The sequence below is a fragment of the Gossypium raimondii genome, chromosome 5, assembly GCF_025698545.1.
Source record: "Gossypium raimondii isolate GPD5lz chromosome 5, ASM2569854v1, whole genome shotgun sequence".
Taxonomy (NCBI): domain Eukaryota; kingdom Viridiplantae; phylum Streptophyta; class Magnoliopsida; order Malvales; family Malvaceae; genus Gossypium; species Gossypium raimondii.
In genome coordinates, this window is record NC_068569.1 from 22,062,044 (window position 1) to 22,087,786 (window position 25,743).

General features: G+C 31.9%; 2 protein-coding genes across 3 annotated transcripts; one reads left to right on the top strand and one right to left on the bottom strand.

Moving 5' to 3' along the window:
• The first annotated feature begins 13,371 nt into the window (after positions 1–13,371).
• LOC105769946 (uncharacterized) lies at positions 13,372–17,102 on the top strand. Of its 2 annotated transcripts, none has more exons than XM_012590925.2 (5): positions 13,372–13,538; positions 13,623–14,198; positions 14,881–16,155; positions 16,239–16,309; positions 16,541–17,102. In XM_012590925.2, the coding sequence occupies exons 1-5, from the start codon at positions 13,443–13,445 to the stop codon at positions 16,878–16,880; spliced, it is 2,358 nt and encodes a 785-aa protein (XP_012446379.1). In that variant the 5' UTR covers positions 13,372–13,442; the 3' UTR covers positions 16,881–17,102. The 2 variants fall into 2 exon arrangements, with proteins under 2 accessions (XP_012446379.1, XP_012446380.1); XM_012590926.2 differs by having other exon boundaries at positions 16,547–17,102.
• A 400-nt stretch (positions 17,103–17,502) lies between these two features.
• On the bottom strand, positions 17,503–24,106 carry LOC105769947 (ran-binding protein M homolog). Its single transcript, XM_012590927.2, has 10 exons — positions 23,543–24,106; positions 22,417–22,563; positions 22,196–22,288; positions 21,606–21,651; positions 21,394–21,470; positions 20,659–20,821; positions 20,327–20,395; positions 19,369–19,428; positions 18,434–18,532; positions 17,503–18,057 (listed from the first exon to the last, which is right to left on the bottom strand). The coding sequence occupies exons 1-10, from the start codon at positions 23,947–23,949 to the stop codon at positions 17,782–17,784; spliced, it is 1,437 nt and encodes a 478-aa protein (XP_012446381.1). The 5' UTR covers positions 23,950–24,106; the 3' UTR covers positions 17,503–17,781.
• Positions 24,107–25,743: the final 1,637 nt, after the last annotated feature.

The window sequence follows — 25,743 nt, forward strand, 5'->3', positions numbered from 1 at the left end:
ACCCTCATAGGACATCATTAATCACTTTAGAATAAAATTTATTCTCCCAATATGATCATATATTATCTCATGGGAACAGTTTCATCCTCTATTAAAAGTTGACAAATAACCCTTCGCCATGTTACTTTGCCATCTATCATGTAATGCTAATGAGAGAATATCATTTACCCTTTATTAGGCTATGAATTCTATTCTAAGTGAAACTATGTCATGCAAAAGTCAACGTACCAACTTTCAACTCTATTACCAATTGAACTAGGGCTTTTAATACATCAATGTATACAAGTCATGCACACATAGTCCATCACTTACTCAAAATTTAGGTAAACCACACTATGGATATCACAAGTGAATAAATCTATAGCCGAATCTAGGACTTATTCTACTTGGGTCTTATTTGATGTACTATCAATCCAGTTAGTTACATCTATATTTTTATCCTTTGGGATTCATCTATTTCAATGCTCAGCACAAGGTATCTCCTTAATCGGACTTGATAGACGACTTAATAGTATTTTAATTAACTTGCTCAATTTTGATTAGACTATGGACCTTTTAGATCATTTACTATTACAACTTGTCTTCTCGTATTAAATCCAACACATAATATGACTTAGTGTAATACCCCATGCCCGACCCGGCCATTGGATTCGGGTATGGAGTGTCACAATTGAACCTATACTTAATAACTTTTAACTAAACTGATATAAAACAGTCTAAAAATAAAACTATCTAATAAAACAATAATTCTTACATATAAGGTCGTAAGCCACTGAATGTTCAATCCTTCAAATTGTTCCTATTACTATTCAAACTGTTTATTTACAAAATGACTCTTTAAAATTTAGCTAAGGTGTAACACCCTCTAACCCTTATTCGTCGCCGGAATAATGTTACGGAGCATTACCGGACTTTTCAGATCAAATATGAACGTTATATAATCATTTAGCATACACATCATAATTTAATCATATTATCCCTTTTATGAGCTCTCGAGGCTCAAAATATGTGTTAGAAACAAATCGGGACTAAATCGGGTACTCTAGGAATTTTTTTTCGAAAACATCAAAAATTTTTAAAGAAACAGGGGACATGCCCATTTGTTAGCCATGTGTCTCACACGGTCCAGTCACACGCCCGTGTGTTTGGCCGTGTGGACTCAAAATGAACCTTAAACATCAAGTTTACCATTCCTTGCAACCTTGAACACCAAGCAACTCAAAAACCAATCGTTCAATCACTTTAAAACACAATTTAATACCTTTAAAACATGTCAAAACAATCATCCTAGTTTCCTAACCAATGTACCCTCATAGGTACTTCACATATATTATCAAAACAATCAAATAAAACACCATTTAAGCCAATTCTAAATTCATACCAATTTCAACCTAAATTTGCCTATATCACTCTCACTTATGCATCAACTTAAACATTCTGTATTAAACCTTAACTTAACACGTATAATCATGTATATAAGTAACCAATATCATCTTATAACATCATTTACATTCACTTCCCAAAATGACAAGCATAAGATATCCTAGGTACATGCCAACACAAAAAGAAATATACATCACCGTGTTTTGAGTTCGGGATCGTTGATGGATGCTGAATCGGTAATCTAACTTTAACCTAACCTACGCACGGGAAACAAACCATACGCTGAGTATAAACTCAGTGGTATTTCTATAATTCGAATGCTTAAAAGTAAAATAATATAACATACAATAACCATAGTAATACAATTATTCAATTCATAAATAAGGTATTTATAACACATTCATTTTTTATCATTTGCTATCCCATATAGCTTTTCACAATATGAACACAAATCATTTGAACAACAATATTGTTCATTCATATTTAATTCATAATTACACAAATCATGTGTCTCTAACCATATTTCAAATCACCACTCAATATCAATCATAACACTATTTTATTCAATAACACCTATTAACATGACACGAACTTGGACGGATACACGGATCCAACCAAAACTCACCAGTTTGGCACCTAGTGTCTTATCGGATAATTCGAAGCAATAAGTTGACACCCAGTGTCTCATCGGCCATGCTGAAGTAAATTGTTACCCGGTACCTCATTGAATTTATCCGAAGTAATAATTTGACACCCAGTGTCTCATGACTCGAAGTTAAAGTATCCCTAAACTCTTCCAATCCTATGGCATGCCATCTATATTTAACTCAGCCTGATACAGTTAATAGGGTTTCAATTCACTTTTCTAATGCCACAATTATCCAAAACTCAATTATCACATAAATCACAATTTCACATACATTCAATTCAATATAAAAAATGCTAACACTTACATTATTTACTTACCATAAACATTTAAATCAAAATACAACAAGTAATAGCTAAAATCGGATTACAGAAATATAAACCATAATTTCTGAGCTACTCCTCGTCGACTTTATCGTTTCCTTTCTTAGTCAAAGTTTCCAGTACAGCATTAGCTACAGAAATTAAAACAATAAAATTTCATCAATACAATACAATTTCACATTGAATATTTCAATTCTTATTCAACTTTTGTCTAAATTCTAATTTAGTCCCTAAACCGAGACTAACTTTATTTCTTCAAAACTAATTTCATATTTTCATTCAATTTCCACTTTAGACTAAATTCAACTCTCTAATTTCACTCAAATCCCTAAATTTCAATTTTTTTTACAATTTAGTCCCTAATATTCAAAAATTATAATTTATTTTCCAATTCAATCCCTTTTTCATTTCTAACTTAAAATTCTATGAAAATCCAAACACCTCTCCACATCCATGAGTCCTATCCTTACATGTTATCTTTTCCTCTTTCAGACCTACTGTATACGAAGTGGTCGATGATCGCTATCTTAATTGGTTGTATGTCTGTCTACCATATTGCACCTCTAGACTAGCTTTCTCTCCTTTTTGCCCAAAGGTTCTTAAGACATACCTTCTTGGCAAACTTTCATGGTCGGACTACTCATTGGCGAACTCCTTCCTTATGATAGTCTTGAAGGACTTGTTAACAATTTCGTATTGTACTAACTTACAACTAACCTCGCCACTCTAGCGAACCCATTCTTGTTCTGTCCCTTTGGCAACAATAGTGGGATTACTTTCAATAATTCACCGTATGCACAAGTCTAACCTAGGGCATCACCTATCCCATTTAATAATACGCTTATCATACGCTTATCATGCTTACACTTTCTTTACCTTTCTTCCCCTTAAGTGGTTTATCATGCTTGGTGTACTGGTAACATGCCTTGCTTTTGATGTCCCTACAGACTGTTTCAGCGGCAATAGTTGAGCTATGGTTTTACGTTCTTCTCATCCCATTTCCCTTGTCCTAACGAACTTACTTGGTGTTTACTATTTCGGCGGACTATCTCTGTTCTATATTTACTGTTCCGACGAACTTATCTTTATTTTGTGTTTACTGTCTTGCCGGACTTATATCTATGGATGAATTAGATTTCAACCATGTCCAATTCAGTTTTCATCTTTCTTTTTTCTTTCAATATAGGTCGTCAGCTTACAGTTTCTTTCGATTTTGTCCATTATTTGTTCCTAATTTCGGGTTATTAGAAGTTCGAGTGTTACACTTAGTTTTAGTTAAAGGTTAGATAATCAACGAGCTAATATTTATTTTCATTTTGTCTTACGTGCAAAAACTATTGAGGACATTATGTAATATATATTAATAGTAACGACGAAATTTTATTGAACCAACTTGTTTGAAATATTATAACTACATGAAGTACATTGACGATATCACTACAATAAGGGCACTAGATCCCGAAAATCTCCCACTTGTCCTAGTGCAGTAGATGAGTCATGTTTCGCATTCCCCTAGCCTCTACATGTTTCTCAAAACTCTTAGCCATAAAAGTTTTGGTAAACAGATCTAAAAGATTGTCCTCTGATGTGACTTTTACTACATCCATTATTTTGTCTTCTACCACCTCCGTTTTATGTGATATTTTCTATCAATGTGTTTTGTCCGCTTGTGGATTTTGGTTTCTTTGGTGTTACCTACTGTCACAATGTTATCATAATACATGTGATAGTTTTTTCCATACAAGGAACGACTTGGAGATTCGTAAGAAACTTTTGAAGTCATATTGTTTATTTTGTTGCCTTAGAAGCAGTCATATACTCGGCCTTCATAGTGGAGTCAGCAGTCCAACCTTACTTGGCGCTCATCCACATTATGGCTCCATCACCTAAGATAAAAACATAGCCTAAAGTCAATCTTATTGAAATAGCCCACAGTCTAGGGTCCATTGCTCATATTTGGTCGACACTCACTACCTTCAAAAGTCCTCACACATTGTGCCTTATTCTCCTTAAATACCCATATTTATCTCTCGACATTAAAGTATTTATACCCTTTGAAGTATATTTCATATTGGTGACATCTCATAGGATATTTTTTCCTTTGATATTCCCCTCATTTAAGGATTTAAATTTGTTTGAATCCCTAAAATTTCTTTGAATCCATGAATCTTTTGTTCCCACGATCCTTACCTTTCTTGGATTCCATTGAACCAACATCCATGGCCCATACGTCTGTACAACATTTCACTCGACTTGTTTTTCCTCTGCCATCGCCGTCGTTTCCTGTATGCTGACCTCTATTGGTATGCTACTATCATTAAGCATAACGCGTCGAAGGCAAGCTTCCATACAGTAGCCGAAGTAACTACACGAAAAATAGATCGTATGGTGCCCCTCATATTCAATGTTCTGAATAAATCTCCCAATACAAACTTGAGAAAGTAATGGCTTTGTTAAATCAATCTCAACATAGATTCTAATGAAATTCCCTCTAGTAACTAGTGATGTATGTGAATCCATTTTAATCGGTTCCCCCATTAATTTCCTGACTTCCATTAAGACTGACTTGTGAAAATATTCTAGTGGTAGCCTTAAGAGATGAATCTAAATTGTCATCGACAACACCACCGCTGTATTAGGATGAAAATTAGGCTTCTATTTCTGAACAGTGAGATAATTATCCATAATCTTCCACTCCCTTTGGTCATCACTTTCACTATCCTCTATTTTTTTCGAACTTTACCGCGTAGAATCCATGCCCCAAATTGATGAAATCAATGTCTTCGCCTAATTTTCATAAATGTGATGCTATGTTTTTAAGTGAATTTAAATATATGGATTTCCCGAGCAATATGATAATCAATACTTGTCGTTATGGTTTCTTGAATTCCTTTTTGAAGTCTTTATTGATTTCCACCTTAGGGATTACTCTAATCTCATCTAGATCTCGGTCATTCTCCCCATCCGAATTTGGATTATCTTCCTCCATGAAAAATGTCCCCTGACAGAAATTAAGGAAAACTTTCAAGTTCATGAAAGAGTTTTTGAATGACTAAGACTCTACTCTTCTTCTCCCAATCCCTTCAATCAATGAAGCTGATTTTCTTCGTGTTTCATTCTAGATGGTTAACTTCTTCACCAGACAGAGCGTTGTCATGAGTTTTCATCCCCTCTAAAAAGCTATATTGTTTATACATATGACTAATTCGACCATTCAAAACTCGCTTCCTCTAGCCATTATAAAAAAGAAAAAAAAATCATTGGATCACAAATAATTGTGCTATCATTGATTTAATCAAAACTATGTCCAAGAATGAGTGATACGTAGTAAATTGCTTGAATTATTCGAGTTGTTCCAGTAACTCGAACGATTCAAATCCAAGCAAAAATCATTTATTTTGAACTATCTACTGACTCAAAAATCCATAGAACTTAAAACATATCATTTAAAATTCAATTTTTTTTTTTTAAGAATCGAATATGATTTTATTCACTCATACTATGAATTGTTTCGATGCTGTTGAACTTATCCACCAGGACCAGATTGAAGGACCAAAGAGAAAATCTCTAGTTGACTTTTTTTATTATTTACTTTAAAGGTAATAAATGTAGATACCTGGTTATTAAATTGGAACTTTAATTCGATTCTCAGGTATTAAAACAAAACACACATTGGGATTTATAGGCTCTTTACTACCCTTTGGTATCAGTCTGGCTGCTACCATATATCGATTGAGATAAAAACAAAAATGACTTCAGTGTTCCCATTGCGTCATTTTATATTTTATTATTTTACTATAACAATATTTTAATCCTTTTACAATCACTTATTTGATTTTCCTTTAATAAATCTCTACTCTTCACTCTCTTTTTCTTCATTTAATGACAAAATCACTAATTTATATTGAATTCAATTACAAATAATTTATCTCTACTCTTAGTTATTTAAAAAAATCTATCAGTCTATGAATATAGCCTGAACTAGAGATGAAGCCATAAATTTCTTTTAAAGGTCGAAATTAAATTTTAATTTTTACAATAGTAAAAATATAATATCACTATTTTAATAATATATATCTTTATAGTTTTTAAATGATTAAATATTTTTATCATTTTAGGATGGTCAAAATATAATTTTACATTTACTGATTTAAAATTTTAAAGAGTTTAAATAAAAAATTCATTTTAACAATTCCAAAACTCCTACCAGACCCTGCTACTTAAAGAAAATAAATTAAAATAATAGTTGAGAAATACATTAAAAATGCAAGGGCGTTTGATTCATTAACTTCTATTCTTATTTTATTATTTAATAATAAAAATATTTGAAGCCATTAAAGGGAAAAAAGTACAATTGACCCACATTTTACCTTCTTGCGTGCATGTAAGATTATTTTTGAGTATGTAATTATAATTTGTGGTTTCTAACAGTGATGAATCCTATAATTAAGTTTAACGAGTTTAATTAAAATTTTGTAAGAATAATAAGATATTTTAAAAATTTAAGAGACCTAATTTTATCATATTTTGCAATTATGTGTTTATATTTATCTTATATGAATGATTTGTAATTAGTTATTGATGTTAGAAATATATAATAATTTTATTTTGTTAGAATAGAAAATTAGGAGCAGCACTGAAAACCGATGAAGACCGGAAGAAACAGGAACAGGGTCAGAGTGATTGACTTTCGAAAACACAAGGCAATAGCCTATAGCCAATTCCTTTATCCACTTCGGTAAACGTACCCTTCCTTTTACCCTCTTCTCTCCATCGCTTCTTCTTTTCTTTTTTTTCTTTGCTCGACTATAATTTCATCTCATCATTTTTTTTAGATAATGTAGGTTTCTCAATTTCTTATGAATTTATTTTTTGGTTAATAAAATATTATAAGCTTTACTTATTGAGTAGTGAAAATTATATATGAAAAAGTAAGTTTTATAAGGGCGATTAGTCAAATTTATTTTAAATAATTTTACATTTTATCAATCAAATAATAAATGGTATTAATTTTTAATGTGGTTTAGTGATGACATGCAGCGTTGATGCCATCATCTTAAACTTTAAAAATATGAAAAATTATACATTATAAAAATATTTTATGTAAAAATTATATGGTTTTAATGAAAGATTTTAACTGACTATTAAGGAATTTGATTTATTTTTTAGAACCATACTTTAAAAATCTATTTTATAAAATTTGGTTTTTATCTTTTTCTTATTTTAGAAAAAGTATATTTTTATAAAAATTATGAAAACTAATAAAATTATTTCTTTTTATATTTTTTAGTTTTAATGAAACATCCTAAGTATATTTTTATTTTATAATTTAAATCTTTAATATATATATATATGTTTATTTTTGGGCTTAATGATAAATTTGGCTACTAATTTATTGTATTTTTGAGCCTTTTTCTATCAACCTTTGTTCTTTTTTCAATCTACTTTTTCTAACAAATTTAATGAATAAATTCAAGGTTTCAATCTTTCATATATTTATTCTTGAGAAGTTGTTTTTAAATTTGGTGCATTATTTATTAATTTATTACTTTCCACAAGTAATTATCTTATTGGATTATCTAAATAATAAATTACATCTCATTAAAATATTCCACATATGAAATTCCACATCATCCCGTTAACTTTTTAATGGTACTTTTATTAAACTTGATAGAAAAAGTATATTGAAAAAAAGAACAAAGGTTGATAGTCAAAAAGGCTAAAAAATACAATTAGGGTCATTTTGACAAAACATGCAAACCTTAGTGGCCAAATTTGTTATTAAGCTTATTTTTATATAATTTTTATTAATGACATTATTGTGAATAATGGCATCATCATCACCACATGTCAAATACTAAATTGCCCACGTGTCAAATATTTATTGAATAATATAAAAATTTAATGTTGTGACTTAGGTACTATTTTGAAACAAAAGTCAAACTTAGGTGTCAATTTAAAAAAAATTGAGTATCCCATAAAACATAAAACTAAACTCATTTATCAAAGGATATATTAACACTTATTTTTATTAACACCTTGTGGTCTTAGGTTCATATCATGTGATTGAGTTTTTAATTAGTTGTTTAAAATTTATACATAAACTATTAAAAAAGATAAATATCTTTATAACAATATTTATTATCTTTTAAAAATAATGATTTGGCAAAATTTTTCTAATTATTTTTTGTTTAATTATTTCATAACACCAACTTAATTAAAATTCTCACATTAATATAGATTTAAGTGTAATATATTTTTGAAAAGTGAGAAAGAAAAATATTCAAAATTGAACACAATTTCTTATATCATATAGCACAAAGATCTCATCATTAGATTAAGAGAAATTATTTTATGGACCCTTCCCACTACATTATCTATAGTCACTTTCCAATTATTTAATGACATTTTAGTAATTTTTTCCATGTCACTGATACGTAATTTTGGTAATTTTCTTTTATCTTGAACACTGAATCTCAAGCCCCAAATCCTAAATCTCGAACCCTAAACTTGAACCTCTAAACCCTACACTCTGAACTTGGGTTCAAGATTCAGGTTCGAGATTAGGGATTCAAAGTTTAAGATTTAAGATTTGGGGTTGAGATTCGGGTTCTAGGTTCGAAATTTATGGTGAAAAAATTATAAAAATTATGTTAATAACATGAAAAAATTTATTAAAATATCATTAAATAATTAAAAGTAATTATAAATGATGTGGTGAGAATAGTGTATAAAATAAGTTCTCCTGAAATAGAGAGTAGTGCCATGTAATACTATAAATGACATTAAATATAAAATAGTGAAGAGATAATAAAACATGCGACATATGCACCACAATGATTAATAAAATGTTAGTAAAATTGTCGGTGGGTCTACAAAATTTGCCGACATAGAAAAAAGCAAGTAAGCGGGGGTTTCTAGACCGGATAGAAGACAAGAGATGTTGACTTTGTAACTGAAATAGTAAATATTCCATTCTTATCAAGGCGAAAACAGATGTTGGGAGTTTGGTCGCCTTTGAAACGGCTTCTTCAAATTGTGGTTCCAATTTTGGGAGAACACGTACACGCCTTCCTTACTTTGCCTTTGACCAAACATTATCGTTTTGTTTCTCAGATAATGGCCACGGTCCCAGCGGTTAGATTGTGACTTTCCATTCCCACATTACTTTTTTATTTTTCCTTTTTGGGTTATTTTATATTTTTAAGTCCTCTAATTATTTATTATCTAAATTAACGATAATTATTTTCATATTAAAATATGAAATAGGTAATTATAAGATGAATAATGGAAGGTGATGTGATGTGATGTGTGGGTACAGTTGAGTTAGTTAGGGTGAATCCATTTGGAAAGTGATAGGTTAGAGATGGGTGACCTCATACCCTCATGATCATGTGGTTGCTCACGTTTCACTCACATGCATTTCAACATGTGGCTTCCACTTCTACCTTTTTTCACGATTCTTCTAATTTTCACTATTGGAAATAAACAGACAGACTAACAAATAAAATGTAATAAAAAAGTTAAAATATAAGAAGTAAATTGCAAATTGAGTACATAAATTATTAAACTTACAATTGTAATTAAAAATAAAGTATTTATTCTTTTCCACACAATGTTTTAAATTATCTATAATTATTTTTAATTCATAAATAGGAAGATAATACACTTCATTGACTCAAACTCATATTCTCTTTCATTGACAACAATATCTATCTTGATTGAGTTTTATTAAATTCTTTTAGTCACTAAATCATTATGATGTAATATGTTTACGAGAATTTTAAGTTTTTGCATTTTCTTTAAAATAATGAAGTACTAAAATAACAATTTTAAATTTTAAAATCATTAAAATGAAACAAGTTAAAAATAAGACTCATAGACAAAGCCAAGAATTTAAAAATATGGGCCAAAATAAAATTTTCAAATGGTTGGGAGATCAAAATTAAAAATTTTATTCTCAAAAAAGCTTAAATTAAATTATTGATAAAAAAAGTATTGTTAATTGAGAAAGACTAACCCTTTAATTGTCCCATTTCAACCAACGCCTTAATCTCAGTTTTTTTAACCCCATTAATTATTTGACCAAAAAAAAAAAAAAAAGAACACAATTACTTATTGGGCTGTGAGTCATTCAGCCCAAGGTTTTTTAATGTTCGCTCTGAAGTATTTTTGTGCCTTTCCTATTTTATTTCTTTTCTTTTTTTAATGAAATTATTTATTTAATGAGACTTTGGAATTTCCTTTTCCTTTTTAGTATTGATATCATTGTTAATTTCTTAAGGACAAGTTTTTTTTAAAAAAATATTATTATTGGATTTTGTTTTGCGGGAAATCCGAATAAAGGGAGTGATTCGATGATAGGAAATTCAATTTGGTTGATTAGGGGTCTTGATTTGGTCTTATTTGGTGGGGGTAAAATGTAAATTTGAACTCTTAAAAATTGAGGTATTTTTAATAAGGGCAAATTACATTAACAGTCACTTCACTTTGATGTATCTGACAAAACAGTTACTCAACTTTCGTAAAATAACAGATCAGTCATTAACGTTATCGAAAAGTGACAAATCAGCCATCCATAAACATTTTCCGTTACAGACTTAACAAGACAACTACCGTGGTCAGTTAACTGGCCTCTTCTTCTTATTTAGCTAACCATCAAAAGTAAAATCTGCCAAACAAAACCTATGGCATTTTAAGGTTGTTGACCCTTACTACTGCCATAATCGTTGTCGTTTAAATAGACCCAAATTAAGAACCCTAACTGTAATGTGAACACACTTTTTTTTATTTAGAACCTTATAATATATATAATTTGAATCACTACAGGCAAAATTAGTCATTGTAAAGTACAATTTAAACATAACCTAAAATCAAAATAACTCGAACATTATGAAATTTAAGATAAGATGAAACTTATAAATTGATTGTGAGAATTTTTATTTTTAATAGTGAGTCATGATTTTTTCCAAATGATTCATTTAATTAATAGCCCTATAAACACAAAAAAAAATTGAAGATGGTAATCTATATTTATATTTAAGCAAATTATTGAAAAGGGTTAAGATATTTATATAAAATAAACATGTTTAAAGTAGATTGGACCCATGAACAATGTATTTTTAAATTTAGGATAAAATTTATGGGTAAAGTATCAAAATAGTCATTAAATTATTGACTTCATTATGTTTTGGTCAATCAACTATTAATTTTTTCGATTTAGTTATTAAAGTTTTGAAATTAAATATTTTAGTCACTTTCCTATTAGTTGTCTTAGATAAATGACTGGAAGCTAATAGAGCCCTTTTTTATTGGTCTAATAACAAATTTAGCTTCTAATGTTTACAAAATTTATTATTTTAATTCAAATTCTAGAAAATTCAATATATTTAACATTGATTTAAACTGAACCACATTCTAAGATTTTCAAATAAATTCTAGATGGGTCAAAATATTCAGGGTTGATGTTTATAAAAGATGTGAATAGTTGGTATTTCCATTATAGATATACTTGGAACATAAACATATTCATCTTGAGAGTAATTTGTCCCATATATTGTTCATAATTTTCCTGATTATTAAGAACATTGAATAGATACGCTCTAGAATTGGTGCTCTCATATTCATTTTCTTTGAAACTTGCAATCAGATTTCTGGAAACTTGTAACTGGTTTCCTCTTTTAGTTTTTACATAATGTCCTTAGGGATATTTTTGTTGTTGTTGTCGTTCAATAGTCTTCAAGGATCTGTTAATGTAAGAGAAAGATGTGCAACAGTAAAACGTGATACTATAGACAGTCTAATTTACCTCTTTCCTCCCTACTTGGGCGTAAAAGTGGCTCAACACTGACCTCTTGGCCTCTCTCACTTGCCAATAAACCATGGCTTTAGGAACCATGGCTATATAAGCGCTACAATATCATTCCCGGCCAACAACACGTTTGTCACTATTTTTTTTCAACGAAACATTAATAAGTTCCGTAGAAATTATAATCAAAGACACGATGTGTACGCTTAATGCAAAATTAAGTCATACAAAAAAAAAAAAAAACTTGTATCAAGTATTCACCGTTTAAAAGAGAGCAAATCAAAATCCAAGTCTCACCGCGAACAAATGAGATAAAAACTGTCAGCAAACAAAGTGACCAAATCACCTCAAATCATAGAACCCCTTTTCAAGTCCTTGCTAATACATTTGTCACTACTTGTTAATCAATCTATCTATAAATCCTGGGCAGTACATTTGTCACTACTTGTTAATCAGTCTATCTATCTATCTCTCTATATTTTCCTTTAATAGTGATGTTTGAACACCTTTTATCTTCTAAAGGTAATTTTGCAAATAATCAAGACATCTTCATGATTTTAGGAGTAGCTTGAATTTTATGAATGTTGAAACAGTACTCTTAATTTAGCCGGATTAAATTTTAAACATCAAAATTTTCGTTTTGTAAATGTTTGAATATTAAATTTATTGAATTTTTAAAATTTGAATTAAACCGACAAATTTAGTAAGCATTGAGGGTTAAATTTGATAATTTTTATATTTAAGATCAAATTGATGGAATATGTAAACACTAAAGGGCTCAATTTGTTATTAGACTAATAAAAAACTAAAATATTTGATTTGAACAACTTATTAACTAAAAAATTAGTCAAGTGATCAAAATAGAACAAAGTCAATAATTTAGTGTCTATTTTGTATATTACCCAAGTAAATTTTTATTTCAAAATATTAACTCCAACAAATTTAACAACAAATTTTAATTACTTAAGAATTGGAGCTAAATTTTAAATATGAAAAATAAATAAATTTAATTCATTACAAAATTGTAGAACACATATTTTAACCAAAAAAAAATTGGTAATATATAAACCCAAAACCATAATAAACACAAGTCCAATTTTTTAATAATATTTTCGGTCGAATTTACAGATTCGAATTAATTTGCTAATATTTTAGTTATTTGTATGAATAAAAATCAGATAAATTAGTTCCCGCTCCAATTGATTCAACCGACGAGTCATAGCTGGTTTTTTAAGTCACAGCCCCTGCGAAAGCGCCAATCTTTATCTTCCTAGTCAAAGAAATGGCTTCGATGAGAAGCAGCAGGACCAAGAAGCCTGTGAAGAACCCCACTTCTTTCAACTTCCAAACCCTAATCTCCTCCCTTTCTTCTCCTCAGGTACCCTTTCCCCTCCCCAACTTTTTTTTTCTCTTCAATCCTTTTAATTTTTCTTTTTACTGATTTTAATTTGGTTGATTTTAGGGTCTAAAACCAGAAACAATGGAAGGCTTGTATTTGCTTCTGCTTACTTTATGCTGCTCTGATTCTGAATCCAATTTGAATTTCTCGGAAACCCAACTCAGTTTCAACGAGTTCAAACTCAAGTTCAAAGATGTTCATCAAATGTCGGATGTCTTGTTCTGTAAACTCAGTGCCAGGTTCGATGAATTGTTCTCTGCTTTGAATGATGTTTCTGCCCACTCCGTTCAGCACTCGCATTCTATTTTCCATGTCAATGTTAAAGCTGCCATTAAAGAGCTAACCTTGCTTTTGAGATGCTGCATTGTTGTTTTCAAATTGCTTCTGTTGGATCAGAGGCTTCTTGTCGAAAAAGGTCGAATTCTTTTAGGGATACTAAGGAAATGTGTGTCTGTGGAGTTAAACGGAGAGAATGAGAAACCTTGTAGTAGTTTCGAGAAGGAGGTTTCGTGTGAATGTATGTATGTCGGGAATGGCAGCGCTACTCTTCTTACTGAGCACTTGGTTACTTCCGTAACTTCCTTAAGTTTCACGGAACTTTCTAATCCATTTCAGGCCATTTTATGTGCCGTGCTTGAGGTAATTTTGCATATGCTTTGATTCAAAATCCAATTATTCAATTGCTTGTAATGTTAGTGCCTTTTGATAATTACATAAGGTCATTCAACTAGGTTTTATATGTTACAAACCATCGAGTTAAATGAACAAATTTTTAGTTTTGATTCAGGAAAACTCATAGGGAAAAGTTAGTAGCCTGGCTAGATAGATTCATTGAAAAGTTTCTTTGTTTTTGGATAGTGTGAAGTAATCATCCATAGGTCCTCCATAGGTCCTTAAGTTTCAGATTTTGCTGTGGATTGCTTTATTAAGCTGCCTTTTGGTTTAGCCATGATATTTACTTAATATCATGAGGCTTGTATTATTCTTTATCAATGATTTTGGACATGATCCTGTTCTTAGTCTCTGCATTGAACTGTGATTTGTCCTCATAGATTGCTGATATTACTCTGCTATGCATATGGCTATAATTTTTGTGTTCTTCTATATTGGTGGCACTTTGTTCTCAGAAAATATGGCAACTTTTGAAACTAAATGATAGGCTCGTCTTCTAGGTTTCTGGGCTTCATTTATGCTCTTTTAAAGTGACTTTATTCTCATCATACATAGTTTTTGATAGTTAGGTTGCTTCCATGAAAAACTTACTATCTGGGTATACTTAAGCAGGAAAACAGAGACATAATACTAAAAGTACCATATGTAGGTATTTGCAGATGAGCTTCTGATGCATGAACCAGTGAGGCAGTACCTTTTACTTGTTGACTCTCTCTCGTGCGGGAATGAATTTGTATTCATACGTCACTTTGGCCATGGTAATATTGGAAGTGTGCTGGAGGTTCTTTCTGCTCACTTTATAGTCTCCATTTCTGATGACCAAGTATTTAAGAATTTCCTTAATAGATTATTTTGGCTTCCTGACAATAACTTCAGAGTTCCTGAAATGACTTTGACTACAGTCTTGTCATTGTTGCTTAACCCAGTCATATTGTCTGCGCCCAAAATGTTTCAGGCATACCTGATTTTATTGGTTTCCGAGGTCATTGGAATTAGCATGTCTTCTGAGTATTTGATTCCAAGCGGTGAACTGAGAGCATACCTATCGGCATTTGAAAGGTCTGTTGCCTTGTACACCAGACACATGTCCAATTTGCAAATGAAAGGCTACTCCATAGTCGACAATTATTCTTTTGTGAAATCACATTTTCGTGCAAGTTACAGTCAGATGGATTTTGAGTCTTGTCTTATGCCAGCTACAAAAGAGAAAATTCATAATTTGATCACAAAATCTGATAACTTATGCAATTCATATTTAAGCAGTACTTTACTAAAAGAAAGGTCTGAGCTGGTTGCTGCGTCTGTTGCATACACAAAAGAGAGCCTTCATATCGTTGAGGAATCCTGTAGAGATGAAATTCTATCAATCATAAGCTGTATTACACTAAGGGGTTCTTCTGATGATATTGATGACACTCTACTGCATAAAAAGGAAGACACTAGCCCTCAAGATATTTGTCTTCTTGCATCCATTTTGAAGCTAATGAGTTCTGCAATGTTACAAGCTATAAGGATTCTAACACAAGGCAGAAATTCAGGGTCATTGAAAACATTGGAAAATGTTGCATTAAGTAAGGAGTACGATTTTTTGGCCTCTACTTTTAATTGTTTTGAACAGTTCGGTATACGTCTACCAGTTCAAAAGTTCTTACATGACATGATGGAAATTCAGCCAACAAGGCATAAGAAGTCGAAGTGGATGTTTTTTCATTTGTCAGGCTTGTTGTCACTGAGTTATGCTAGTGGACTTGATTTTCTAGTTAAGAACTGCATATTTACATTGGTAATACTGTTGAAATTATTTGTTTACGAAGCGGGAGATCTACATGCATTCAGATCCATATTAGATTCAAGGATAAAATCTCCATTACGTGAATCTCATTTTGAAGTCAGAAAACCAGAACCTTCCCATAATGCTAGAGAGGTGAGGTTTTCTTTTTCTTGTTTGTCATTTGTGAAGCTCGTTAGTTCTTTTCCTTATGAAAATAATTGTGAATGATGATACAGTTGCTTGCGGATCGGAAATCTAGCCATGCCGTTGCACTAAAATTTCAGAAAATTCAGACACTGTACTTGGGGTAGGTGACAATTTTTGTGTTCATCTTATAAAAAGTTCTTGCTGATTATGCCAAGTGCCTAACTGAGCCTATTTATGCTTTCATATTCGTCTCTGACACATATTCCAACATAGATAGGGAAATACTTATCGGACATATGTCCATATTAGGTACATTGTAGTCCGAGTAACATAGATTTAGAGTCCAGTAGTGTCTATAGTAAGAAAATCTCATTCTCATTTTTATTTATAGTTGCAGAACTAGATCTCAAACAAGCTCTAAAAACAGAGGTCAAGAGCAGGAACCAGGAAGTTCCGAAAAAAACCATATGCTGAATCATGTTGAATCAGCTCTCAGCATAGAAGAGAATACCGTGGAAACTTGTAATGGTGAGATTTTTCTCCAATGCGTATTAGAAGGCTCCCGGGACTCATCTGCCGTTGCAGACTTAGCAGACTTCATAGAGTGCAAGCAAGGAAAAGATTATTCCAATTGGCTGCGGGGTCGAGAAAGATATAGACGATGGAAATCCAAGAAATTGGCAAACGTGAGGTGGAAGAAAAAGAGAAGAGCTTTTCAGAAGAAAGCATAAGTTATCCCTATTTTTGATGTTGGGGTTTGGCTTAAAAGGCTTAATGCCGCAAAATGTAGATGAAGTCAGATATTCGCAAATATTATATTCACTATTTAGGGTAGATAGAGCGGATGAGTTGACTATCGGATTTTTGTGTAAAATGTAGATATTTACGCTTATGAAGAGAATCTAACATTGGCTATGATTAAGCATTAAAGACTATGAAGAGAGCTTACCTTATATCAATTGTAATGAAATATGCTAATTATTTAATAATGTTTTATGAAAATTAAAGATGACAGTAGACTAATTAGTAAATTATTTATCGATGATCTAAGTTGCTTTAAAACGAGTTAATCCATGTTTAACATGTTGGCAACCAAATTAATTACATACAAGATGATTTTGTCGGATTGAACTTGAAATTTGATTTGGATAATGGTCTTTTTATTGGGAAAAAAGAGCTAAATCTGAAAAAACAAAATTTAAGAATCACTCCTGGGACAAATTTTGGATAATTGTCTCAAATTGTAATATATAATATATATATATGAAATATATAAAAACTATTTAAAAATCGCTTCTACCAATATATATATATGATAATAACCTACCGACTACAGCAAATGAAAAATGTATATGATTCAAGTGAGCCTCACCTGGATTCAGAAGATCTTGAAACTTTGCCTTTAAGTTTGTGAAGAAAAGCTTACAAACATACGGAGAAACACCCCATCTTTAGAAAAATATTATATAAATCATTTTTTTTTGTTAGGAACCCTAAGGGGAAGGGGGTGCTCTACTCTCTATAACCAATGAAATCACTTAGAAATTCTTATGAAGCTACTGATGATATGGACATAAAAGAGATTTAAAGAACAGCTGAGGGATGCAAATTTACACATATGTCAGCTACCACTTATGTCTCTCTACTGCTATTAAGAAGCCGATGCAAATGGAAAGTTTCACCCTGACCGCCATTTGCTGACCTTCTCTCCAAACAGCATGCTGTTAGCTGCCGGAGTAGTCTCTCAAGATAAGATTGTATGCAGCCGTGCACGTCTTTCATTTTGGGATTTGTTGACAATATCATTGCATTAACTGTGTCCGCCACAACATCTCGATGTGACTCTTCGAGAAGATGTCCAACAGGGGATTCCTGTGGACGTTCATATGCCAGCAGAGCAACGCATTTCTAACATGAAAACCAACTAAAAATATTAGCTTTGGATGCAGCTAAAATACACAAGGATCTGGCTCTAATTTTCCTATGTAAGTGTCGCATTTGGGCATATGTCAAACATGGGTGTATTCAAGAAACTAGGCATGCAAACCAGACTAAATGCTTGTCAAATTTGCCTAAAAGCAAGTGCAACGGGAAAAGGCAGTCTTGAATCTTAATTTTCTTAAAACTATGCACTGAACTGGAAAAACAAATTATATCAGCTTGTGTTTGCGGTTATGATGAACTAAAAACATGATCAGCTGAGTTAACATAAGCTAAAAGTAAAGCAAATACTAGCACATCCCCAATATCATTGAAAAGTTAAAGAAAGGAATTCTCTTACTACCTGAACTAAATCGTCAAATGGATCATCAGCTTCAGCCGACCCAAAAAATTTATATAATTCAATCCTTCCATGCTTGACAGCCTCTTCCAGTGCTCCAACCTACAAACAAATATGGCATCCTTTTCCATCCATATCACCAATAAATAAAGGATAAACAATACTGATAAACCGTTTACGGATATACAATAAAAAACACCCAAGGATAAGCTATGTAGTTCTGGAATCAATATCCAAAGGTCATAAACACGCAGATTTTTTTTGCTTTTTTCTTTTTATTCAGTTTTGGTGGTATCTAGCCATGCAAGGTTTATTACCCATGCTAGCAATATGCCCACAACTTCAGGCTTCTTTGGGAAGCTAGATCAAAGAAGCAACACAATGTTTTTATTATAAGCTGCCGATGTGGAGAATAACTTTTATGACCAATTTTAATTAGCCTATCATGCAGCATATACTTCAAACAAGAATAAGAAATTTATCACGTGATTAACAACAGAACTGCAAGAGATACAATGTCAATTTTTATAGACACCTATCTATTTCGCATTTACCTATTAGTTTTAACTTCTAAGTTAGGTTACCACAATTTTTTATATGATGTCAGCTTTCATGGTTGTTTCTTTGTGCACTTGTTATGTTATTTGCTTCTGGAGCTTACAGCTTAAGAACATTTGTTTTAATGTTGGATTGAGCCCACAGAAGGAGTGAGTCAATCAGTTAGACCAAATTATTTAATTATGGAATTTCTTGCAGCTATTCAGAATGTCTCTAACCTATTGAAAACTAGAAGTTAGGTTAGAATAAAATTTGAAATAGACGACAATGTATCACCACTAAACTATATTCCGTCAGATGTTAAAACCTGAGGAATATGTGCTTTTCTGTAATCAGTACTTTTAAGTAAAAATGATAGATATACAGGAAAGAATACATACCCGAATCAATTCAATAAATTTTTGGCAGTGCAGCAGAAAGCATGCAACTGATTTGTCGTCCTGCATGTAGCATGTAAGTGGACATAACATTATGCATCAATCCAGAACAGTCTAACCATATCAAGTTAAGAATAATGACCGAGCAGAAATAAAATCTTGCCCCAGCACAACTAAATCCGCTCCATAACAATTCTCTTACCACTTAAAATTTATGTGCAAGAAGAAACAATCACAGGATTTTTTAGCTAATGTAACATACAATTAGTAGCAAGCTACAAGACAAGGAAAATAAAAAATGTTGTGACTTAATATCCAGGCAACCTTAAAGGCCAAAGGAGAGAGATTAGGAGTTTTTAATGTAATCCCATTGAAAGCAGAATAATATGCAATTCGTCCCTCTCTGTTTTCTTCCAGGGATAATGACATGAACATTAATATGTTCTGCTGAATTCCTGGTGTAAAGTGCCAGGTTTATACATCCTTAAATAGCATATAATCCAAAGAGAGAGAGAAAGAGAGAATTAACAGAATTATAAAAGTAGAGGGAATGCCTAGGTGGAATTAGGAAACGGGAATTTGCAAGTGCTGGGATCAAACTAGCCTTGCTGGAATCTAGCTCTAAGCCCTAGCCCCCAGGTCCAGAATGCATGTCAGACCTTATAGCAACAAATGAAGCCCATCTCATTGACAAACTTCTAAATTACAAGCAGGTCACCTTAAGGTCCCAATGGGCATAGATTTGATAAAGAACAATCAGAATAAACTGAAGCCAAAAATTGATAGAACCCCAAAGGAAATAATTAAGAGAGGGAAAGATGCCATAACAGAACAAATTTTTCTAGAATAATGTTAAAGGAAAACATACATGCTTTACTGATGTGTAATAATTGACAACATAATTTGGTCCTCTTATGACAGTCTATTTATAATAACAATAGTAGACAGATTGTGTACGCACCTGAACAATCTGGGGATACCAATCACGGAGTTTGTTCATAGCTGCATCAATCTCACCATTCCTGATTAGCTTCATTGGCAAGAAAAATATAAAATCTTTAATTTAACTAAAACAGCCAAAAGAAAAGAATAATGGATATCAAGTTCCAAATATTCAGAACTGAATACTCTTATCTTCTAAAAAGATAGATAGGCAAAAAAAGAAAAAATAAAATGAATAGCTCACAGAAATAGGCCAAAAAAAGAGAAAATAACATGAATAGCTCAGAACTGCCAGAAGAAAAATGCATAACTAATAACAGTAACATAAAAATGTGAATTGTCGAACCATACCTGCCGTATAGTCTTTCTCTGATTTAGTGCATACACAACATCCTGCTCATCAAAGCCATTTTCTTGAGCTATACAGATAGGAGGGATAGTGCTTTTACTAGCCAGATCAAATGAATTGAGTGTATCTTCATAGCCATAATGTAGCAAGTAGGAACGAACAAGTCTGTTGAACATGATAAAAATATATACATTAAATATACAAATGCATCATATTACACTACTTATTAAGTCTAGTGTGATAGGGCAATAAGGTCTCAGGTTGACTTTTACACCCATCCAAAGAGTGGCAGACAACATCAACAGCTCTACAGTGAAGTCTCATATTTTGAACTTCGAGTTCAGGACTACATGTAACTTGCATGCATGTGCTTTTATTTTCTAGATTTAGTATGACACTTTATCTTCAAGTGTTAAATATTTTATCTTCTACTCATACTGCTTCTGGTGCTTCAAAACCTTTTCAGAGTTCTGCAATGCCTTTTTACACAAGGCATTGCAATTAGTATTATCACCGTTGCCTGGACCAATTGTCAAGAACCAACAGTTTGCAATTAGTATTATCGCAGTTGCCTAGACCACAAATTTCTATATTACAGCAATTGTTATATTATAAAAACAGTAGCCTAGATTCAAACAATTCAGATACTTCTTTAAATCATCCAATAGATAATCACATTGGACAGACATGTAAAACAACAGAACAGAAAATACAGTGGCAAAAGGGAAAAAAAATACCCATAACTAATATTAGGTGGTAGAGATATCTTTTCAATAGTCATCTGCTGCTTCAACCTTTCTTGAGCTTCATATTCCTGATATATGGCATCAAATATTATATACAGCAAAGCAAGATTCAAGAAGTCACTTAATATGACAGACTGAGGTAACAAAGATATACTGAAACTTAGGATACCATATACATATGCAGAAAAAGAAATATAACTTGCCTTCACATCAAAAGCAAACTTCTTTTGCCCAAAGTTGACATGAACCCTGCACATTTTCAAATAAAAACTCATGAGAACAACTTGAAATCATTACCACTTCAACCATAACAACTTGCATAGTGATGAAACTGTGTAATAAATATCAAAGCAAGTAGTAAGGAAAAATCTAAGTAGATAAGATATGTCATAATTGCGTTTTAGGTGCGTTTAACAACCAAGGCACCAATCACCCAGCTTAAAATTTTACTTCACCAGCTTAGAGTTGTATAAACTGCCTTTTGAACCGTCACTACCATGAAATAAGCTTTAACAACCTCAAGCAATTTTTAGCTTACTTTACTGCTCAAAGTAATTTTACAAGGCCAGACAATATGTTGGAAAATGCCAGAAACAAGGGTGTCATAACTAACACACTGCACGCTCATTGTAGAGAACCCCAATGTAGCAATTAAATACAACTAAAGAGTAAGGAATGTAAAGAAATGATATATTCATTATTCCTATGCTTCACTAGATGCATATGGGTGCCTTGTAACAACATATAAAAGGAGAGAATTCATATAAATACACAAAAAAAATGGAAAACATACTCCTCATTTTGGCTGTGAACAGCAATTGTGGGAAATAAGTGTCCCTTCATTTCCTTTTCCTTGCTAACAGTTCCTACTATTGCCCCATTTTTACTGGCATCAACATATGAGCATATAAAATCATGAGAATCTTCATAAGAATAGAAATTCACACGTAAGCAGCATAGACACTCGAGCCACAAGTGCTCCTAATACAGCACACGATAAACAACTGTACTAACGTGAAAAAGAATTCCTGCGAAGCATAGTTGATGCCACCACCAACGGTATCTCCCGTTGTATATGTTGGACCAAAAGCATCTCCCTTTCCTTGCCCACGGTATAGCAATCCATCATCCCCGTGATACCCGCAACTGTTTACTTCCCACCTGCCATAGATAAGGATACACTAATATTATTATGTACATATAAGAAGTTAAGACAAATAAAATCTTTCTTATTTTCCGACAGATTCTCAGAAAATTGACAAATCCCAACCAGAAAAACTGAATTAAAAGCTGTCATCCTGATTTATGCTTAGAAAAGCTTGTGTTGCTGGCAATGTTAGAAAAGAAAACCCATTCCCTTGGTTTTTCTTTTCTCGGTTCTCTAAATACTCAACCTTCACCAAAACAAGACATAAACCCAATTGAACTTGAATGAACAAAAATAGAAACCCTCAACACAAGATCATTTCTTTTACATAGGAGATTCATTTCTCCCAATATCCATAATCTCTCATAAAAAAATAGATATAAACTAACTGAACTGAATGAACAAAAATGGAAAATCCCTCAAACACAAGATCAGTTCTCTTTCTTTACACAGCAAGGCACCACCCTTTCACTTCCACTAAGACATACTAAAACTGACTATGTTTCCTTTTCCCTCTTTTTCCAGACTAAAAAACAAACAGTTTGAAGCAAAAGGAATGAGACAAGACACTGCCCTGGATTTTATCTTCTTATGCATTGTTTTCCATTCTCAAGCAGCTATACACAATCATACATACTGTAATACTATAACAAGAATGAGGGAAAAGAAAAAAAGAAAGACTACGCAGTAAAAGTTTAATGTTTTTCTAAGTTGCACCTAATAAACTTAGACATGAAGTAGTAAAAACATTCTTGCCCCTCAATTCTTATTGAAGTCAAAAAAGGGTTCAACAAATAAAACAAGAAATCATCAAAAGAAATTAATTCTCACCCTATCCACTAATTACTTTTCATTTCATCAACCAAATGCAAACTAATTCAAATGAACAAAGCCAAACTCAAACTTTGAACTATAATAAACACCAAGTACCCCAATTAAAACTCGTATTTAACAGCAGTATCTAGAAACTAAGAAAAAAAAGCCCTAGATTACCCTGGTTGCCTTCGCATCTTGAAGCCTTCATTGGTGAACCCAATAGCTATCTGTCCCTTTGCCCCAGCGTCCTTCACATAAATCTCGAAGTAATAAAGCAGACGCCTCATTGGAGCCGGCTTATCGGCTTGAACCACACCGACATCGTGGCCATGGAGGCTTACGCTCGTATACTTCACCGACAACTTATCTGGCGCCACAACCAAGAACCCTCCTGAGCTATTTATTGTGTTGAGCTCTTTGGGTGCCTCCTCCTCATCCTCCTCCATCTCGACCGGAGTCTTAGACGAGCCGATCCGAGCCAACTCCAAGAAGTGTAAACCGAGATCTTGGTTTAAATTATCGAAATTGCTGCTCTTACCGCTGTTGCTTTGGCCATTGTTGCTGTTGCTGTTGCTGGAGTTCATTTTACCTAAGAATAACGTAGCTCTAAAATTTTCTTTCAAATATTCTTTCCGATTTTTGAGTTTTCTTTTGTTTTTTCTTGTTTCTCCTTGTTCTCCAGTTTTTCAAGTTTCAGTCTTGCTTCCGAAAGAAGATTTTCAGATGGAAAATTACGGGGCTTTTATTTTCATTTTCCTTTTATTCTTTTATTTTCGTTTTAATCTAATAAACAAATAAAAATAGAGAAAATATTTTTAAAAAACAAAACAAAAAATCAAAATTATATTTGGATAAACTACATCAGTCTAAAAAAATTGTCTTGTTTTGGTCACTTTAACATTATTTTTCTTAATTTAATCACACTAACAATTTATTAATTAAATTGCTGATATAACACATTAGACGAAGATAGATGAATTTTTTTTACTTTTAACCAAAGCCTAGGGATCTCTATGTAATTAATCCAAAAACACTCTTTATTTTCCATTCTCTTCTTACACCCTGGACAAACAAATTCAATTAAAACCCAGAATTTATGAACAGCATAAAACCTCCAATTCATCACCATTATTCAAAAACGAACACAATAAAGAAAAACCGTTTACTTACATCTTGTTCTATGGGCTTCTGATTGTTTATCTTGTGCTATGGGCTTCTTCTTTTCCCTTCATCTGTTCGGTTTCAGTTTGATTTTGGTTTTGTTCATTAGCTGATCTTTGTTGGGACTGAAACCAAACATTGATATAACACAATTTTTCTTTGTTGTGTTCGTTTTTGAATAAATGGTGTTGAGTTGGAGTTTTTATGCTGTTCATAAATTCTGGTTTTTAATTGAATTTGTTTGTTCAGCTATTTGTCATTACTTTTTTTATTTTAAAATATATAATTTTATATTTTATAACTAATTAATAAAATAAGAAACTGAAATATACAAAATTTTTATTGCGAAATTTTATTTCATCATATAAATTATTTTATTGATAAAACTAACTTTGAAAATAAAATAATTTAACGTAAAATTTACCTTTTATGTTTATTAAATAAATCGATTAAATAAAAATTTCTAGTAAAGTAAATTTTTTATGGATAATCTTAGCAATAATAGAAATTTACGGTAGTAATATAAATTTTTTGTCAAATGGTAACAATATTTATTATCCTATTAAAGCAAAATTCGATGTATAACTTTTCCTTCAACGTCATCTAGTGAAAAATTATTCAAGCAATCAAGTGGGATAGAGTAAATACGAAATAATTCATTAAAATTAACTACATTTAAAAAAGAAAAAGATTGAAATTCGCTCCCCAATCGTGCTAAAGTATCGACATATTTGTTACTTTCACGAAAAAACATGTTTTAAGGAACTAGAACGCGTGATATAAAAAGATATCTTATATTTATCAATAAAAGGAGATACAATTAGAAGTATTTTTCATAAAATGGATCACATTGATAACACTACTTTAATCTAAAGATTTAAAACGTTAAGTTCACGAGTAAACATAAGTTCATTTATAAATGCCTAAAGTCTCATTTCCACCCTATCTGCACTAGAGATGTGATGGAAAACTCCTACAATCCAACTGTTATTGTGATCCCGAATAAATGCACTTACTCCTGCTTTTTTTCGAATTTTCCAAAGAGGAGTTATTCATAATAGAGCTTAAATCATCCATACAAAGGTGGCTTCCAAAAACCAGGGCAAAATTAGGAAGGCCTCTACTCCTTACCGGGGGAGAGAGAGCCACAAATTCAACAGAACTCGAAAAAGTTCACTGCCCATGTCTATCGTTCGGTCGATTTTGACCAAAGACCG

Coding starts and splice junctions, on each gene's coding strand:
- LOC105769947 (XM_012590927.2), bottom strand. CDS start 23,949: ATGAACTCCAGCAACAGCAACAGCAACAATGGCCAAAGCAACAGCGGT. Junction 20,396..20,658: donor AGAGAAAGACTATACGGCAG/GTATGGTTCGAC, acceptor TTGCCAATGAAG/CTAATCAGGAATGGTGAGAT. Junction 18,533..19,368: donor AATTTATTGAATTGATTCGG/GTATGTATTCTT, acceptor ATTTGTTTGTAG/GTTGGAGCACTGGAAGAGGC.
- LOC105769946 (XM_012590925.2), top strand. CDS start 13,443: ATGGCTTCGATGAGAAGCAGCAGGACCAAGAAGCCTGTGAAGAACCCC. Junction 14,199..14,880: donor TTTTATGTGCCGTGCTTGAG/GTAATTTTGCAT, acceptor TACCATATGTAG/GTATTTGCAGATGAGCTTCT. Junction 16,156..16,238: donor CTTCCCATAATGCTAGAGAG/GTGAGGTTTTCT, acceptor ATGATGATACAG/TTGCTTGCGGATCGGAAATC.